Source organism: Gopherus evgoodei, chromosome 10 (assembly GCF_007399415.2).
Source record: "Gopherus evgoodei ecotype Sinaloan lineage chromosome 10, rGopEvg1_v1.p, whole genome shotgun sequence".
NCBI lineage: Eukaryota > Metazoa > Chordata > Testudines > Testudinidae > Gopherus > Gopherus evgoodei.
The window spans coordinates 51865721-51879608 of NC_044331.1; the positions used below are offsets into that span (position 1 = coordinate 51865721).

At 50.5% G+C, this 13888-nt stretch overlaps 1 protein-coding gene across 2 annotated transcripts in view; it reads left to right on the top strand.

Annotated features, from left to right (window-relative positions):
- The first annotated feature begins 2347 nt into the window (after positions 1 to 2347).
- The window catches only part of LOC115658449 (mitochondrial import inner membrane translocase subunit TIM16-like), a 204141-nt gene continuing 192600 nt past the window's right edge, over positions 2348 to 13888 (top strand). Inside the window, exon 1 of one of the 2 annotated variants that reach the window (XM_030577381.1) lies at positions 2348 to 2467. In XM_030577381.1, the coding sequence (XP_030433241.1) occupies positions 2408 to 2467 (60 nt within the window). In that variant the 5' untranslated portion in view covers positions 2348 to 2407. The remainder of the gene's footprint in view (positions 2468 to 13888) is intronic. The other variant, XM_030577383.1, reaches the window with a different exon arrangement.

A 13888-nucleotide genomic window follows, 5' to 3' on the forward strand; every position in this document is an offset into this window, starting at 1 on the left:
ACTGTTGGGAGGAAGAGCAGGTAGCTACCACCGCCCTTTGGGACATTTCCATTAAGCATTTAATCTGATTCTGCCCAGCCCTATCATGCCCCAGCACTCTGGAATCAATGGGATCAAAGATCTTGAATAGATAGAAGCATCAGCAAGCATGTCTGGCCTCATCCATTCCCTCACGCAGGGCTGGCGTTAGACACCTTGCCACCTGGGGCTGAGGCCTGAGCCCAAATGACTTAGCTTTGCAGGGCTGCCTGTGTTGTGGGGCCCCGGGCAAGTGCTCTGCTTACCACCCCCTAACTGCGGCCCTGCCCTCATGAGACAATCAACTACCGGACTAACAGCATTTCCTTGTCATACTAAGGTATGAAGCCTGAATGATTAGCATCCAAAAACTGGAGGATATTAGATGTAGTTCGAGATATCCTAGCATCAACTTTTCAGTGACCTCCCCTAGAAAGGGAAGATTATAGAGTGGCAAGCAAGAACTAGGATCAAGAAATGGCTGCAGGTTATTGGTACGCCACCCGTGGTGACCAGTGAGGATGATGCAGAGGGAGGGTGCAGAACACATATGGGTTATCGATAATAGATTGTTATACTGCCTCCCCTTTCCCCCAGGCAGTTCATGTTTCGGTCCCCAAGTAGATCCCATTCAGTCCATCAGTCTCCAGGTGAGATCATCCTTGCAGGTCCTCTGCCCAGTCAGAAGTGTGGGTGGGCCCTGATTTCAGAATGGAGTAGCTTGTGATCAGAACATGATTGAAGCCTCTCCCATCGTGCCAAAAATCCAGAATGAGTCCTCTTGCCTGGGTATAGACTGTTGTATGCCACTGGTCTCCCTCAATGGAACAAAGTTATCATTTATGTGCATATGGAAGACATTTCAGAGTGGCAACTACAGGATCAGTCCCACTATTGGAGGTCTGTGATGTTGTGAGGTGGTCCATATATACCACAAGAATTCCTATACCCTCTCTCTTTATTTGCTGTATATCGCACCCTATTCATCGTATCTCAAGACTCATATCAAAACCTTGTCCATGAAGGAGTAGATCTCTAGTGCATGCCTTACCTCTGACATGCAGAGAGCTTGGTCATTTCCCTTCCTGCCTATCCCTAGGTTCTCACTTCACCAAGCCACCAAATGGCAAAGGCTGTACTAATTCACAACCAAGGGAACTATCCAGCCATGGGTCAGTAAAAGTACAATAGGAGGCCTGGAGCAGGGTGTCTATTTGCCTGGCACTGCCTCAGAGCCAAAGACATTTCCACGGGGCCCTTGCTCTGTTCCCTCTCTTCAGGAGCAGCATACAGCCTCCCAAGGTTATCACCAGCCCTCACCTGAAATGGGGTTTGTAGCCTAATGTAATTCAAAATAGACTTTAAAGTCACAAACACAATGTCCATCGTACTACCCCCATAGTTCAGACCCACCTCCAATGCAACTGCCATGCACAAAGCCCATATTCCACTCAGCAGACACCTCACCTACCTCCATCTGCACACACAGTCCTAGCACTTCCTACTGCCTTTTACATTGACAACAGCTGAATCCTCTCAGGTGAGTCTCCTCTTGCTATAGCACTGGCTTAGTCTCAGGCTCTCCAGCCCCTGGGCAAGCCCCCCCTCCCCGATACAAGGCCTCATCCACAATCAGAGCATGGCAAGAACTGGTTTTATTCGTGAACAGTCTGGTATTGGTTGGCAGAAGTCTGGACTCTTTGTCTACTGTTGTCTGGTCATGTAGGAAATGGAACTCAGGAGTGACCTGAGGGACGAACAATGAACCTCTGCTGATGAGGCCATGCCTAGGCTGGTGGCACCTTACCCTATTGCCCCTTGCCGGCTGGGACAGGGAAAGGAAACCACGGAACTTCGACAATGCAGTGACCAGCACTTGCAGCCTCCCAGTGCTCAGGCCTTGCTCCTGTGGGGCCGCACTGGGAGCAGCCCCATTGCAGTCATGGCCCAAGACCCCATGCAGGACACGTCCCCTCCTGCAGCTCAGGTCAGAGCAGAGCTATGCTGGGAGCTGCCCTTGCTCAAGTAAACTCCTGGTTCTGCTAGTAGCATGGCACTGGGTATGGTTTGCAGGCGACACCCTGGGACACACCCAACCAAGGGGCAGGACAGGGGATGTGTCCTGAGCATCACTCAACCACCTATGCCACAGCCAGGGGCGGGGCCTATGGTAAATAGGGGCGGGGTCAGGACGGGGCGGGGCCCGTGGGCAGAAGGGGTGTGGCCACGTGCAGGGGCGGGGTCTGATGGAAGAAGGGGCGCGGCCTGGCACAGGGGCGTGGCCTACACTGAGTAGGGGCGGGGGCGGGGTTGGCGGCTGGGGGAGGGCGCGGCGGTGGCAGCGGGAGCCCGCGGGAGGAAGAGACGCCGAGAGCCCCGAGCCGGCACCATGAACCGCTTCAAGGTGTCTCGGTTCCGGCACGCGGTGGCCAAGCCGGCCCGCAAGGAGGTGAGTCCGGCCGGGGCAGGGCCGCCCCTGCAGCCGCGCACTGTGCGCTCCGCCTCGCCTCGGGGGCCCCCGAGGACCCGCGCTTTTCCAGCCTCGTCCCTGGGGCCCTCCCCGGGGATCCCGAACCCCCCGTCCCTGCTCTCCCAGCTCCGCCCCCGGGAACCCCGGAACCCCCTGACTCTGGATCCCCGAGCCCCTCTCCACTGCTTACCCCACCCTTGAGGATTACCCCGCCTCCCCTGCCTTGCTCTGGGGGAGCCCTGCCCCAAGGCTTTCCCCACTCTGCCCTGGCCCCTGGTGGTCAGTTTCCATCCCCTCCCCCACAGGCTGTATGGGGCAGAGGGCACATGGCTCTCCCCTTGGAACCCCCCTTTCCTGGTGTTCCCAGGTGCCGGGCAGAGCTGGGTGATGCAGTTTGAGGGGCTCTGACATTCCATGATGCTGGGCAGGGTTGACTGGGTGGCCCCCCAAGGGCCTTGTTCCCTCCCCTCTAGCTCCCTCCTTGCCCATGCAGCCTGGGTTGACGAGGAAGGGGACAATGCCTCTTCCTGAGGTTCCCCAGTCACAGCTGGTCCTAGGCAGCCTGTGGTTGGGATGGGCTCTGGGGTCTGAGTCTGTCTGCTCCATCACTCCTAGTTACTGCAATGGGGTCCAGTGGAAGTAGAACCCTTTGGCCCTAGCTTGCTCTGACATGAATGGCCATGTGTGGTGCAGGATGGTGGAGGTCTGGTCCCTAGGTACTGGAGTGGGGGGCTCTTCCCTGATGGATGGTGATCTCCAGGTGCCTGTCCTGGCTGTGAGTAGATGTGGGCCCTCCAGGTTGGACTTATAAGCATTTCCACTGCCCAGATCCAGACCTCTGAAAGGCATCGTGTTTCCTGGGCTTTATTTGATCTCCAGCCATCTCCAGGCTGCTTTGTTCTGCATTATTTTTTAACTGTCAGAAATCAGAGAACAACTCTCATCCCATCAGCCAGCCCCTGAACACACATGCTGGTTTTAGATTTTTTTCGTACCAACAATAACTGGAAAACAAGATCCAGCTGACTCGAAATGGTTTTTTTAGTGACTTTGTTGCTATCTAGGCTTCCTGGTTGGCACCCTGTCTGTAAAATCACAAATACCATTGTGTTCCTGTGTTGGATCTTAGCATTTTTCACCTAGGGTTATCTGCCTTATTGTAAGTGTTCTCCGCAGAAACTTTTTTCCTCATGACACTGCTCTGCTAGATATTATGGTGCCATGTGTCTTTGAAATGCTAAGTTTACCACAGTGTGCCGTTCCAATGGACTTCTCAAAGTGGTGTTTGCAACTGTTTTCAGTTTAGGTTTTTTGTATCACAAGATGTTCTCAGCATTTCCGCCCTCTCTTCCTATCAGGGGTTGAGTAACTTCTTCCCTATGCTGTAGAGCTTTTGTCTACAAAGCAAATTGTAGCTTAACCTGCTAGGAAATGAAAATGTTTCAACGTGCCCTTTATGCTAATGTGGCAGAGACTGACTGTGTGCATGTATGCTACCCGTGAATTAGAGCAGGAGATGAGGACACTGCATGACAGCGATCCACAAATGCAACACTATGGGGAACTGCTCTCAGTGCAGACAGGGAATCTTGGGTGTCAAACACTCTGAATGCAATAGGCTGCAAACTTAAGCATTAGGAAGCAGAAGAGTGAAGGTGCTCTAACAAGGGCCTCATCCTGCAGCCTGTTTACATGTGGTGAGTGGCCTCATTGGCTTCTGTTAGCCATCTCATGCAAACTAAGGCTAGAGGATCAGCCCCTTAATTTGGAGGCACACTGCATAAGCCTAACTAGTAATTGCACTATGCAGGAACTCCATTGGGAGTTAAGGATGTTCAGCGTATCTTTCACATTTCCTCACTCTTGAAAGTGTAAATTTGTGGCTGTTAAAGGCAAAAGAAATATATTAATACCCATCTGCTTCCTTTACATAAAGAGAAGATTGAACCTGCTCCTGTGATACCAGGAGACTGCCCAAGTCAATTCTGTGCCCCTAAGTGGTGCAGAGTGAAACTGTGCAGTCCCGTGATTCTGTAGATAAAGTGAGGGTGCAGACTTGTGGATAGCTTGCTGCAGTGCTGTATAGTGCACAGTGCATGCAAGTGTGAGAAGCTCTGAATTACTATATTCAAAATGATAATGTTTTGTGCCTGTATAGTAACGATCTCCTTAAAGAGTCTAAAGTTCTGTGACTCTCTGCCATGCTATACACAGCCCTGCACTTCTATAGCAGCTGGTTGGTGGGGATCTTGGAGTGCTGCACTGGCCATTTGCCCCAGCTCCCAGGTGAATCCCCTGGCTAAGATTTTCATAATGAGTGCATGCCTAAAGTTAGGTTCTAGTGTCCATATGGAGGCATCTAAATAATCTCTCAATGCTGAGTACAGTGGCTCCCACGGTCTCATCTCCAGTCTGAGTATCTCCCAGGTTGGTGTCCAAGATGTGCAGCCCTCCTTGACAGTACATTTTCTGTTTCCTTTGATTTCCTCCCACACACACAGTTTCCCCAACTTGCTGTGAAGACAACAGAATTTTTGTTCTGGTTTCTCCTCAGGGATAACTGAAGGTCTTCAGTTTTGAATTGTTGTATAGAGCCGTTGTGTGCTTCAGGTCAGTTCGCTCCCCCCAGAGGTGGCTGCCTTTTTGTGGGGTGGTAAGAGAAGAGAAGTGACACTTCTGAGTGCTCAGAAATGAGAGGTGCTGTATAGCTTGTCAGGGTGGTTGTTATAGAGCAGCATAATTGCACATGGCACTTTACAGTCACATTGGACAACGTGTCTGCTTTCAGGTGCTCACAGTTCAGCAAATCACTGAGCACACTGGCAAACGGTTAGAGTATCTGACTCACTAAACAGAAGCATGGTTGGTTTTTGTTTATTGGGCAGCAAAGTTTAGCTTTAAACATTTAACTATCCGCCTCTCAAACAGTTGATTTAATGTCCATTAGAACTGCTTGAGCCAGTCATCTTGTGAGCAAGTATTGTGCAAACTTCACCCACCTAAAGCTGCTGTTCCGCCCCTGGACACCACTTGGCCCTGCTGATGCACCTCCATCCTGGCCTGTAGTCCCTCTGCTATTCTGGTCTAGGCTCAGGACACAGCTCCTTGTCTTGCTGCCTGTCTCCGGCACACAATGCTTCCCAGTGGCAGCGTAAAACTAACCAAGATCACATTTCTTCTGTAAACTCTGTTCAGGAGCACAGGGCTGTTCCTGGGGTAAGGGAGGGAACTGGAACAGGAGGGAGCCTGAAAAGAGAAGGAACAGCTAGGGAAGAAATTGGGAAAGGAACAGGAGTAGGAAATGCCTTGGGGTGCCCTCTGTTGGATCATGCACTGGGAGACCAAATCTTGTCTGTCTGTATTCAGACCAGCAGATGGCTAGGACTAGGGGACAGGACCAAGGGAGGAAGTATTGCCTCATGCTACTCTAGTGACCCCATCCTGACCTGCTGTTTCAGGGCTTGGGAGGTTTTTTTACACCCTGTTATGAGAGCCATATGGACTGTAGATTAACCCTTCTGGGTTTGGTGGCCTTTATGGGTCAGGGATAAATAAATGGAGGGCAGGGGACTAGGGGCTTGTTGCAAAGCCCCCCTTGAGTAAAGGGAAGCTAGCAAAGTGAGGGAGGAGACACTAGGGGTGGTGTGGGAGGAGGATGGCAGAACTAACTGGGTTTGTGGAGTTTGTCTGAGAAAAGAGGCATGCGCAGCATCCAGGCAGGGAAGAGGTGGGTGAATTGGGTAATTGTGGGTGGAGAGGCCAGAGGTGAAAGTAAGCTGGTACAGAGGACCTGTAAGAAAAGGAGACTGACTAAGGGAGGGAGAGAGAAGCCTGCTCCCTGCATAAGAATAGTTTAAACTCAGCTGTTCCCTGATGGTTCAGCCTCCAGGGCTAGGTTTCTGGCATCCTTGTTAATTTCACTCACATAGCTGGGGGGAAGGGGGTCTAGGGGAGGGTGTGTTTGACCATGGCAGGGGCAGTCCTTTTCTGCACCCAGGATGAGAGGATCTCTCCAAGACTAATATACACAACAAATACAAGCATTTGGCTGCACAGCTTAAATCCAGAGCTAATAAAAGCAGGTGGAAGGGGAAAACTCACTGTCACATTGGTTTCTCCTCTTCTCCCTCCCCCTCCTCCAGCCAGGCTGCAGACAAGGCTCTGCATTCCACCCCCCACCCCCAGCAGGGGTTCTCCTCTAGGCTCTAGCTTGCAGTAGGGGCACTGGCTGAGATGCCTGCTGCTGCTGCCTCCAAAAGAACAGTTTAAAGTCAGCTGTTCCCTGTGCTGTTCAGTGCCCAGAGTTAGGAGCTGTTTCTGGCATCCTTGTTAATTTCACTCCCAGCTGTTGTTGAGGGTGTGTGACCATGGCAGGGACAGTTCTCTTCTGGCCCCGGGATGAGAGGATCTCCTAAACACAATCAAAATCAGGAACCATTTTCAAGTTCAAATCTATCCCATTCCCTCCCCAGCAGAGGATCGTGGTTGTGATGTCCAAACTGCTTGCAGATCCTCTTTGAAATGTTACTGTTTTTAAAAAAAAAAAAACACAAAAATCATGGAGAACAGGGTGGAAAGATGTGTCATGATGATTAGGGTTTATTTTGGACAAAGCAATTTTGCTAAAGCAACTAAAGATTCACAGGGAAAGCAAATAGCCCCCATAGACAAAACCACAAAGGGATTGGAGGGGAAAACTGAATATTCAGGGAAATTATTGCTTCCTTTGAAAGAAATAGTAGTTTTCATTCCAATCCACTGTCTTTATATATTGATTTAAACACCTGAAATGTCCTTAGGAGATTGGGTGCAATCTCAGATCTTTGTTTTGTCCTGCCTGCAGAGTGCAGAGGCTGAAATTGACAAAATTTTCTCTAAGTATCTTGTATATTTCATGAAGGCTGTTCCAGTTGTCCTTCATTCAGCCCTGACTTCTTCTCCCCTCCCCTCCCCCGCCCCGCCCCCTCCCTGGCTGCTGGCTGTGGTTTTTGCCTTGGTTACTTACTCCTTGGCAGACCCAGCCCAGTGGCACCTGCTGGCTCTCTGCAGGCAGCAGCCCACAGGGGCTGGGTTGCTAGGGTCGCTGCTGGTTGGTGGCGGACTGCAGCTGCATTATTTGTGACACATTCATATTCATACTCATACACATACATACAGTCAGAGGTGAAAGTAAGCTGGTCCGGTACGGCGTGCTGGACCACATCAACTTCCGTGGTGGGGATTGAAAGGGCTCTGGGATGCCCGCAGCTGCGAGGGGTCCAGAGGCCTTTATATCCCGGCAACAGCTCTGGCGGCTGGGCTGGGGCCAGGATTTAAAGGGCTCCGGGCTTCCCTCAGTGGCAGGAGCTCTGGGCCCTTTAAATCCCTGCTCCAGCCCTGCAAAGCTCGGAGTCCCCCCGGCTGCCAGAGCCCCGGGGCCCTTTAATTTGCCCCTGAGCCCTGAGGGGCTCCCAGCCACCTCTGCAGCTGGGAGCCCCTGGTTGATTTAAAGGCTCTGGGTCTCCCAGCCACAGCTGGTTCCCCAGGGCCTTTAAATCTTGAGAGGCCACGCCTCTTCTGGATGAGGCCACACAACCCTCAGGACTCCAGTACCGGTAAGTCCTGTAAGTTACTTTCACCCCTGGGAGAGGCTATTGAATGTTTTGGCTACCAGTCTAATTTCAGGGGGTGTAGTTGTTTTGGTTACCCAGCTAGTCAGGGGTACGGTGCATTCTGCCCTTTCTTGTGGTAAATACATTGCCTTGAATTATGGCCCCTCTTCTTCCCTGGGTGCAGGAGCACTGTACATAAGTAGAACTGAAGTGCAGACCTCAAATCTGTTGCCAGTGTGAAACCTGAATCTCTTCCTAGATCAGACAGAGCAGGTCTGAAGGCAAGGCAGCTCAGGCCCTGCTGATAAAAGCCAATGAGGAATTCCACCAATACCATTCAAGAACACCCAGGAAAGAAAGGGAAGGCAGGTGTTAGGGGGTGAGGCTGGTGCCATGGTGGGTGGCCAGGGTGATGGTGCTCGGCTCTCTGAGGGAGGCTACAGGGCTGCCTGGCACTGGAGATTCAAGTCCAAGCAATTCAGGAGGAAGAGTCATTAGGAGGCAGGGGAGGTGAGGCTGCAGCAGTGCAGCAATAATGAGCCTGGAGTATTGTGCCTGCAGCTCTCCTCTTTTAGCAGGCACAGCTGAGTGACCTCTTCCCTGATGCCATGTGGCAAGGTGCGGCCAGACCAAGGTTAGGGTTTGTTACTGGCTTGCAGCTGCGAGTGAGACCTACTTGACTTTGCTGCCCCTCTACAGAGCACTGTCGGGGCAGCACTTGGTGCTGGCTGCTCTCCATGAGATCTGGTGTGTATGACCCAAATTCTGATCCCTTAACATGGAGACTTTTTTTTTTCTCCTTCCATATTTTTAACTGCAGACCGTAAGAGTTCTTATAACCCAGAGCCTGTGCAATGAGTGGCTGTCTGCCAGCAGATCTTGTGTGCAGGTCAAATTAATTCTGCAGGTAAAACCAGAAGCAACGGCCTAGTTATAGCAGCTCCGTGTGCCTCCCAATAGGTTCTTGGCTTTGTGCTTCAGACCCCCAGTCAGGTGTGCAGAGCCAAGAACCCACCTGGTCCATTGATGCTTCCGTTGAGTGACTGGAATCTTGACTGGCTGTGGCTTAAGTTTTCTTCAAAGGGTTGATTCTCCATATTCAGATTAACAAGCTGCTAAATTTCAGAGGCCTAACAGGAGCTGAGCTGCCTGCTAAACAGCAGTGAGTATAAAAATACACTCCAACTGGCAGGTGTTATGGATGTCACCGCTCACACTGAAGGCTGTGGGAGCTGCACTGACAGCAGGCCCAGGTTTCAGCTGGCCTTGTTACAGATATTGGTAGCCAGCAAGGTCCAGCTTCTCACAGAATGCTCATGACTCGGTTTAGAATAGAATCCCATGCTTTGTGGAAGTGTTGGGCTGACAGCTGTGGAGAGCAAACTCCTCTGCCTGCGGAACAGGGCAGCGGCATGGGGAGCAGCAGTGTTTGCTCCCCCTACTCCCACCCAGAGGAGCCAGATCCAGGAGTCCGGGCAGGTGGGGCTCCATATGCCACTTGTCGGCTTCTCCACTGAACCTGCCCATGAAGGAATGAGGCCTGCCAGTCAGTAGGGCTTGCTGGGAACGTTGTCCAAGCCCCAGAACTCCTGGGCAGCGGCTTGGCAACACCCATGGGGGTGTCAGGGAGACTCAAGCCTGCAGCATCAGCTGTGCTCTCTCTCTCTCGCTCCCAGCATGTCTTGTTGCTTTCCTTGACATCACCCAGAGGGCAGGGGGAGCTGCTGGTTAAACAGCATCCTCCTCCAGCCTGAGAGAGACCCCAGAGCACAGAGAGGGCAGCTCCTACTCCAGCACTTCCCCTGCCACTCCTGTGAGGTGAGACCGGGTTTGACTGGGGTGCCAAGAGAGATGGGGGCAGAGCCTAACATCTTGTCCTGGGCTCTGTAATGCCTGGCTGTGGCCGTGACTGGGAGGGTCCAGCTTCTGGTGAGTGTTTGAGGCTTCTCATCCCCTGGGACCTGGAGGGAGATTAGCAACATGCATTGCCTCTGCCTTCAGGGAGTAATGGCTGCGTCACCACTGTCCTGGCCTTGGCTTTGAACGGGTGATGGAGAAGCAAAGGCACTGCAGCGATCCCTGGTTTCCAGCCCTGCATCATTCAGCCTCTGCCCTGTCCACATTCTGGGGGACAAAAGTTGCTCCCCATCGGTGTCTGCGTCGCTGTTTGGAAGGCACCTGAGAACGAGGCTTGCATTCTGTCTCATGAATGAGAGCTTGAGGTCTGGGAACCAGGCAGTTATTATAGCTAACTGACCTCGGAAAAATGGGGAGAGATGAGTGTCTGTGTCAGCCTGGCCAGGCTGTAGTAGCTCCTTCGAGGTCCCTCAGGTATTGGGGGGGAATGCATCCATGTTTGGCGAAGCTGTTGTCTGCTGCAAGGAAGCCTTCCCCTTGGCATGAACGAGGTGCAGATGTCTGCCAGCATGCAGAAGTGAGACATTGTCTGGGGAAATGATACATGGGCTGCACAGTAAAATAGGTCCTACTGGAATGCCACCCACTGCTAGTTAAGCCTTCCTTACCAAAGGGCCAGGGCCCTAGGATGGGCAGTAGGGGGATAGATAGCCATGTCTAATCTCCTCGACCCATGTGCTTTTTAATAGACCACAATATCTCTCAGAAAACAGTTTCAGATCCTTTAGTTCTGCCATCTGAGCTATTGAGTGCCTTTACCTTTGTATGCCACTCAGGATCTACAGATGAGCAAGTGCTAGGTATATGCAGAGGATGGGGAATGAGTGGGAAGAGGCAGGGCAGGAGCGGGGCCTCATGGACTAGATGAGCAGTCTGAGGTCTGAAGTTCAGCATGTATGATTCTTTACTGTGAGTAGTTGGGAAGAATGTTTGTTAAAAGTGGCAAACTATTTTGTATGAATAGTTACTTTAAAAAGTTCCTGCCATTACAGCTATGGAGATAGACTGTTAGCATAGCTCATCCTCAGTGTTACTGACCAAATAACGAATAGTTACAGGTGTTTATATTTTATTAAAATCTGTCTTCACGTTACAGTTTTTTTAAAAAGTTAATACATTGACTTTTAATAGCATACTACAGGGATATGCAACCTCTCAGAAGTGCTGTGCCGAGTCTTCATTTATTCACTCTAATCTAAGGCTTCGCGTGCCACTAATATACTTTAATGTGTCTAGAAGGTCTCTTTCAAAAAGTCTATAACATATAACTAAACTATTGTATGTAAAGTAAATAAGGTTTTTAAAATGTTTAAGAAGCTTCATTTAAAATTAAATTAAAATGCAGAGCACCCAGACTGGTGTCCAGGCTGTGGGCAGTGTGAGTGCCACTTAAAAATCAGCTCGCGTGTCGCAGGTTGCCTACCTCTGGCATACTGTATTACTCTTCATTGTTTTTATTTTTGACTATACTTTTTTATCGTTGTATGAAAAGGTGTCAGTGATGCGGCCCTCAGACCAATGTACTAGTCCCCATGTGGCCCTTGTGGTGGTTTGAGTTTGAGATCCCTGCTCTAAGAGAAGGGACATGGACTAGCCTGGCCTTGGATTCCACAACTGCCCCATGAAGGCCTTCTGGGATAGCCTCAGTGACTCCCTGCTATTGAATAGTGGCTGCTTATACCTCCTGTGAGGTGTGTTACACTACACAGGTTTGGGAAGCACCTCGCTGCCATGGGCATGAGGAAGTCTTGTCTATGCCTGCCAGGGTCAGCTTACCAACGCTATCAGCCTCTGGCAACACAAGCACTGCCATCCCCCATGCCCTCCAAACACCTCTCTGGAGTTCTCCCATCCCCATCCACTGGACACTGAGTTCTCAGGTCCTCTGTTCTTAAAGGAGCGATACACCCCAGCTTTGAGCGATACCATCAAACACCGCTCATCTTACCACATAGCAGTTAGGGAGCAGGTATAAGTTTACTTAACAAAGACAGAGATTCAAGTGACAACAAGCAGAAATATTGGCAACCAAAGGTTACGTATAAAATAAAATCATAACTTGCATACTAGAGCCTAAACTTAACTCCCAAGACTTTCTTGTGTTAGACTGAGCAAAATCCTTCCAGCATATTACAGCCAGGCTTGGCTGGGATATTCTGTTTGTGGGACAAAATCACAGTGTCTTCTTGCCTCCATAGCGGAAAGATGCAAGATTACTGTACAGTTATAGTCCAAAAATCCATTGGCTTCACTTGCCAATTGGATAGCCACAGCTGCTTGTGTTTTCCTGTCTAGGATCTCCCCAGGAGAGTTTGCGGTCACTTGGTTAGCATTTGGCCCACACTGTGCATATATACTGCACAATGGGCACCTAATATTCAAAGACCTCACGTGACAGCCTTTGGCGAACTATTACAGAGACCAGACTCCCTGTGCCCTTGGCCAGTTGGTCCCAAGAGCTCCCTGAGTCACAGTATGATCTGTGCTGATTTAGTTCCCTGTCAGTAGAGTTTGTGCTACCAGAGCTTCCTATCCAAGGTCAGAATGGGAGGCTGCACCTCAGCAAACTGCTCATCAGAGAAAACAATGAACCAGGTTCATTTCTGTCCTAGTGCTGGCTGGGGCAGAGAGGAGGGTGTGTACATCCCCTATCTGGTAGCTGCAGGGATCAGGGCAGCCCTCAGTGCAGGCTGTGTGGATGGGGGGTTATGACTCTGCTATGGTCTGCTTTGTGCCCGGCAAGCTGGAGCTAAGCATGCCAGGGCAACACTGAATAGGACTCACTCGCTTCACCTTCCATCCCCCCAGATTTAGCCAACTCTGTACCACGTAACTGAAATGCAGACACCTCTGGGTAAAAGTGAGTGGTGAATTTGCAGGCAGCAAGCTGAATACCAGTTAGGAGGCTAGAAAGTTTGGACAAGGTGGCCAGGGTGAACCGCTACTCAGGAGAAGTGCTGAGAAAGAAATATATTTTTCAAGACACTATCAATGTAATCTGTTTTAGGCCTTTTCCAAAATGAGCTAGAAGTCGTTCCAGGGCCTTCACTGGCCTGAATCCTCTTGGCAGTTTTTGTGGCTTTGCAGATGTTTTCCTATTTGTTATGATTTTGCTGTGTGACAGGCCCTCACCTGGTGAAACTGGCTGTAGAGGGGAAATAAGGAAACTGACTAGACACAGGAAAAATAGTGAAGGGGGGGAACATCTTCTCTAAACTGCTACAGTAATTTCATGTGTTTCTTTTAACAGTAGCAGACTAAATACACTGTAGGCCCAAGTGACTTTTTTAAGTGGGGGGTCCCTTCCATGTAAGGTGGGGCAGTTATTTATGGTCTCATTCACAAGACACAACAGACTGTGGAATCCAGTACAGCCATTTGTGCAGGCCTCTGCAGGATTTGAACATGCTTCCGGGAAAGCTAGATCTGATGCTTACTCCACTCAGCTATCTCCTCTGCCTAAACAAACCTCAAAGCCACCTCTTGTTTTCCTGCTGAAAGGTGCCAGCTTAACCCTGGGGGCCAAGGCTTTTTCTCCGCCAATTAGGTAGAGCTAGGGCAGCTTCTTGCAGTGTCTTTTATAGAAACCATCTGGGCGGGGGGGGGGGGGTCTATTGATCTCTGTGGCCCGTTAAGTCCTTGACATCTCTGCTGAGACTACTGGTAAGGAGGCAACTGGTTCCATCTGGGGAGGTGGCTGTCTATAGGGAACTGGACTCACCACAAACTGTAAGGGCTTCCTTTGATTTCCAACATAAATCCAACTTTTCCCTTGGCATTAAGAGGGATGGGCACTTTTGTCTGTCTATATTGATCTGTGATGTCTCTATCAAACTGTCAGGTACAGACTGTGGGGTAGTTTCAGTTTAGAATGCAGTGAAGCATGTTAAAA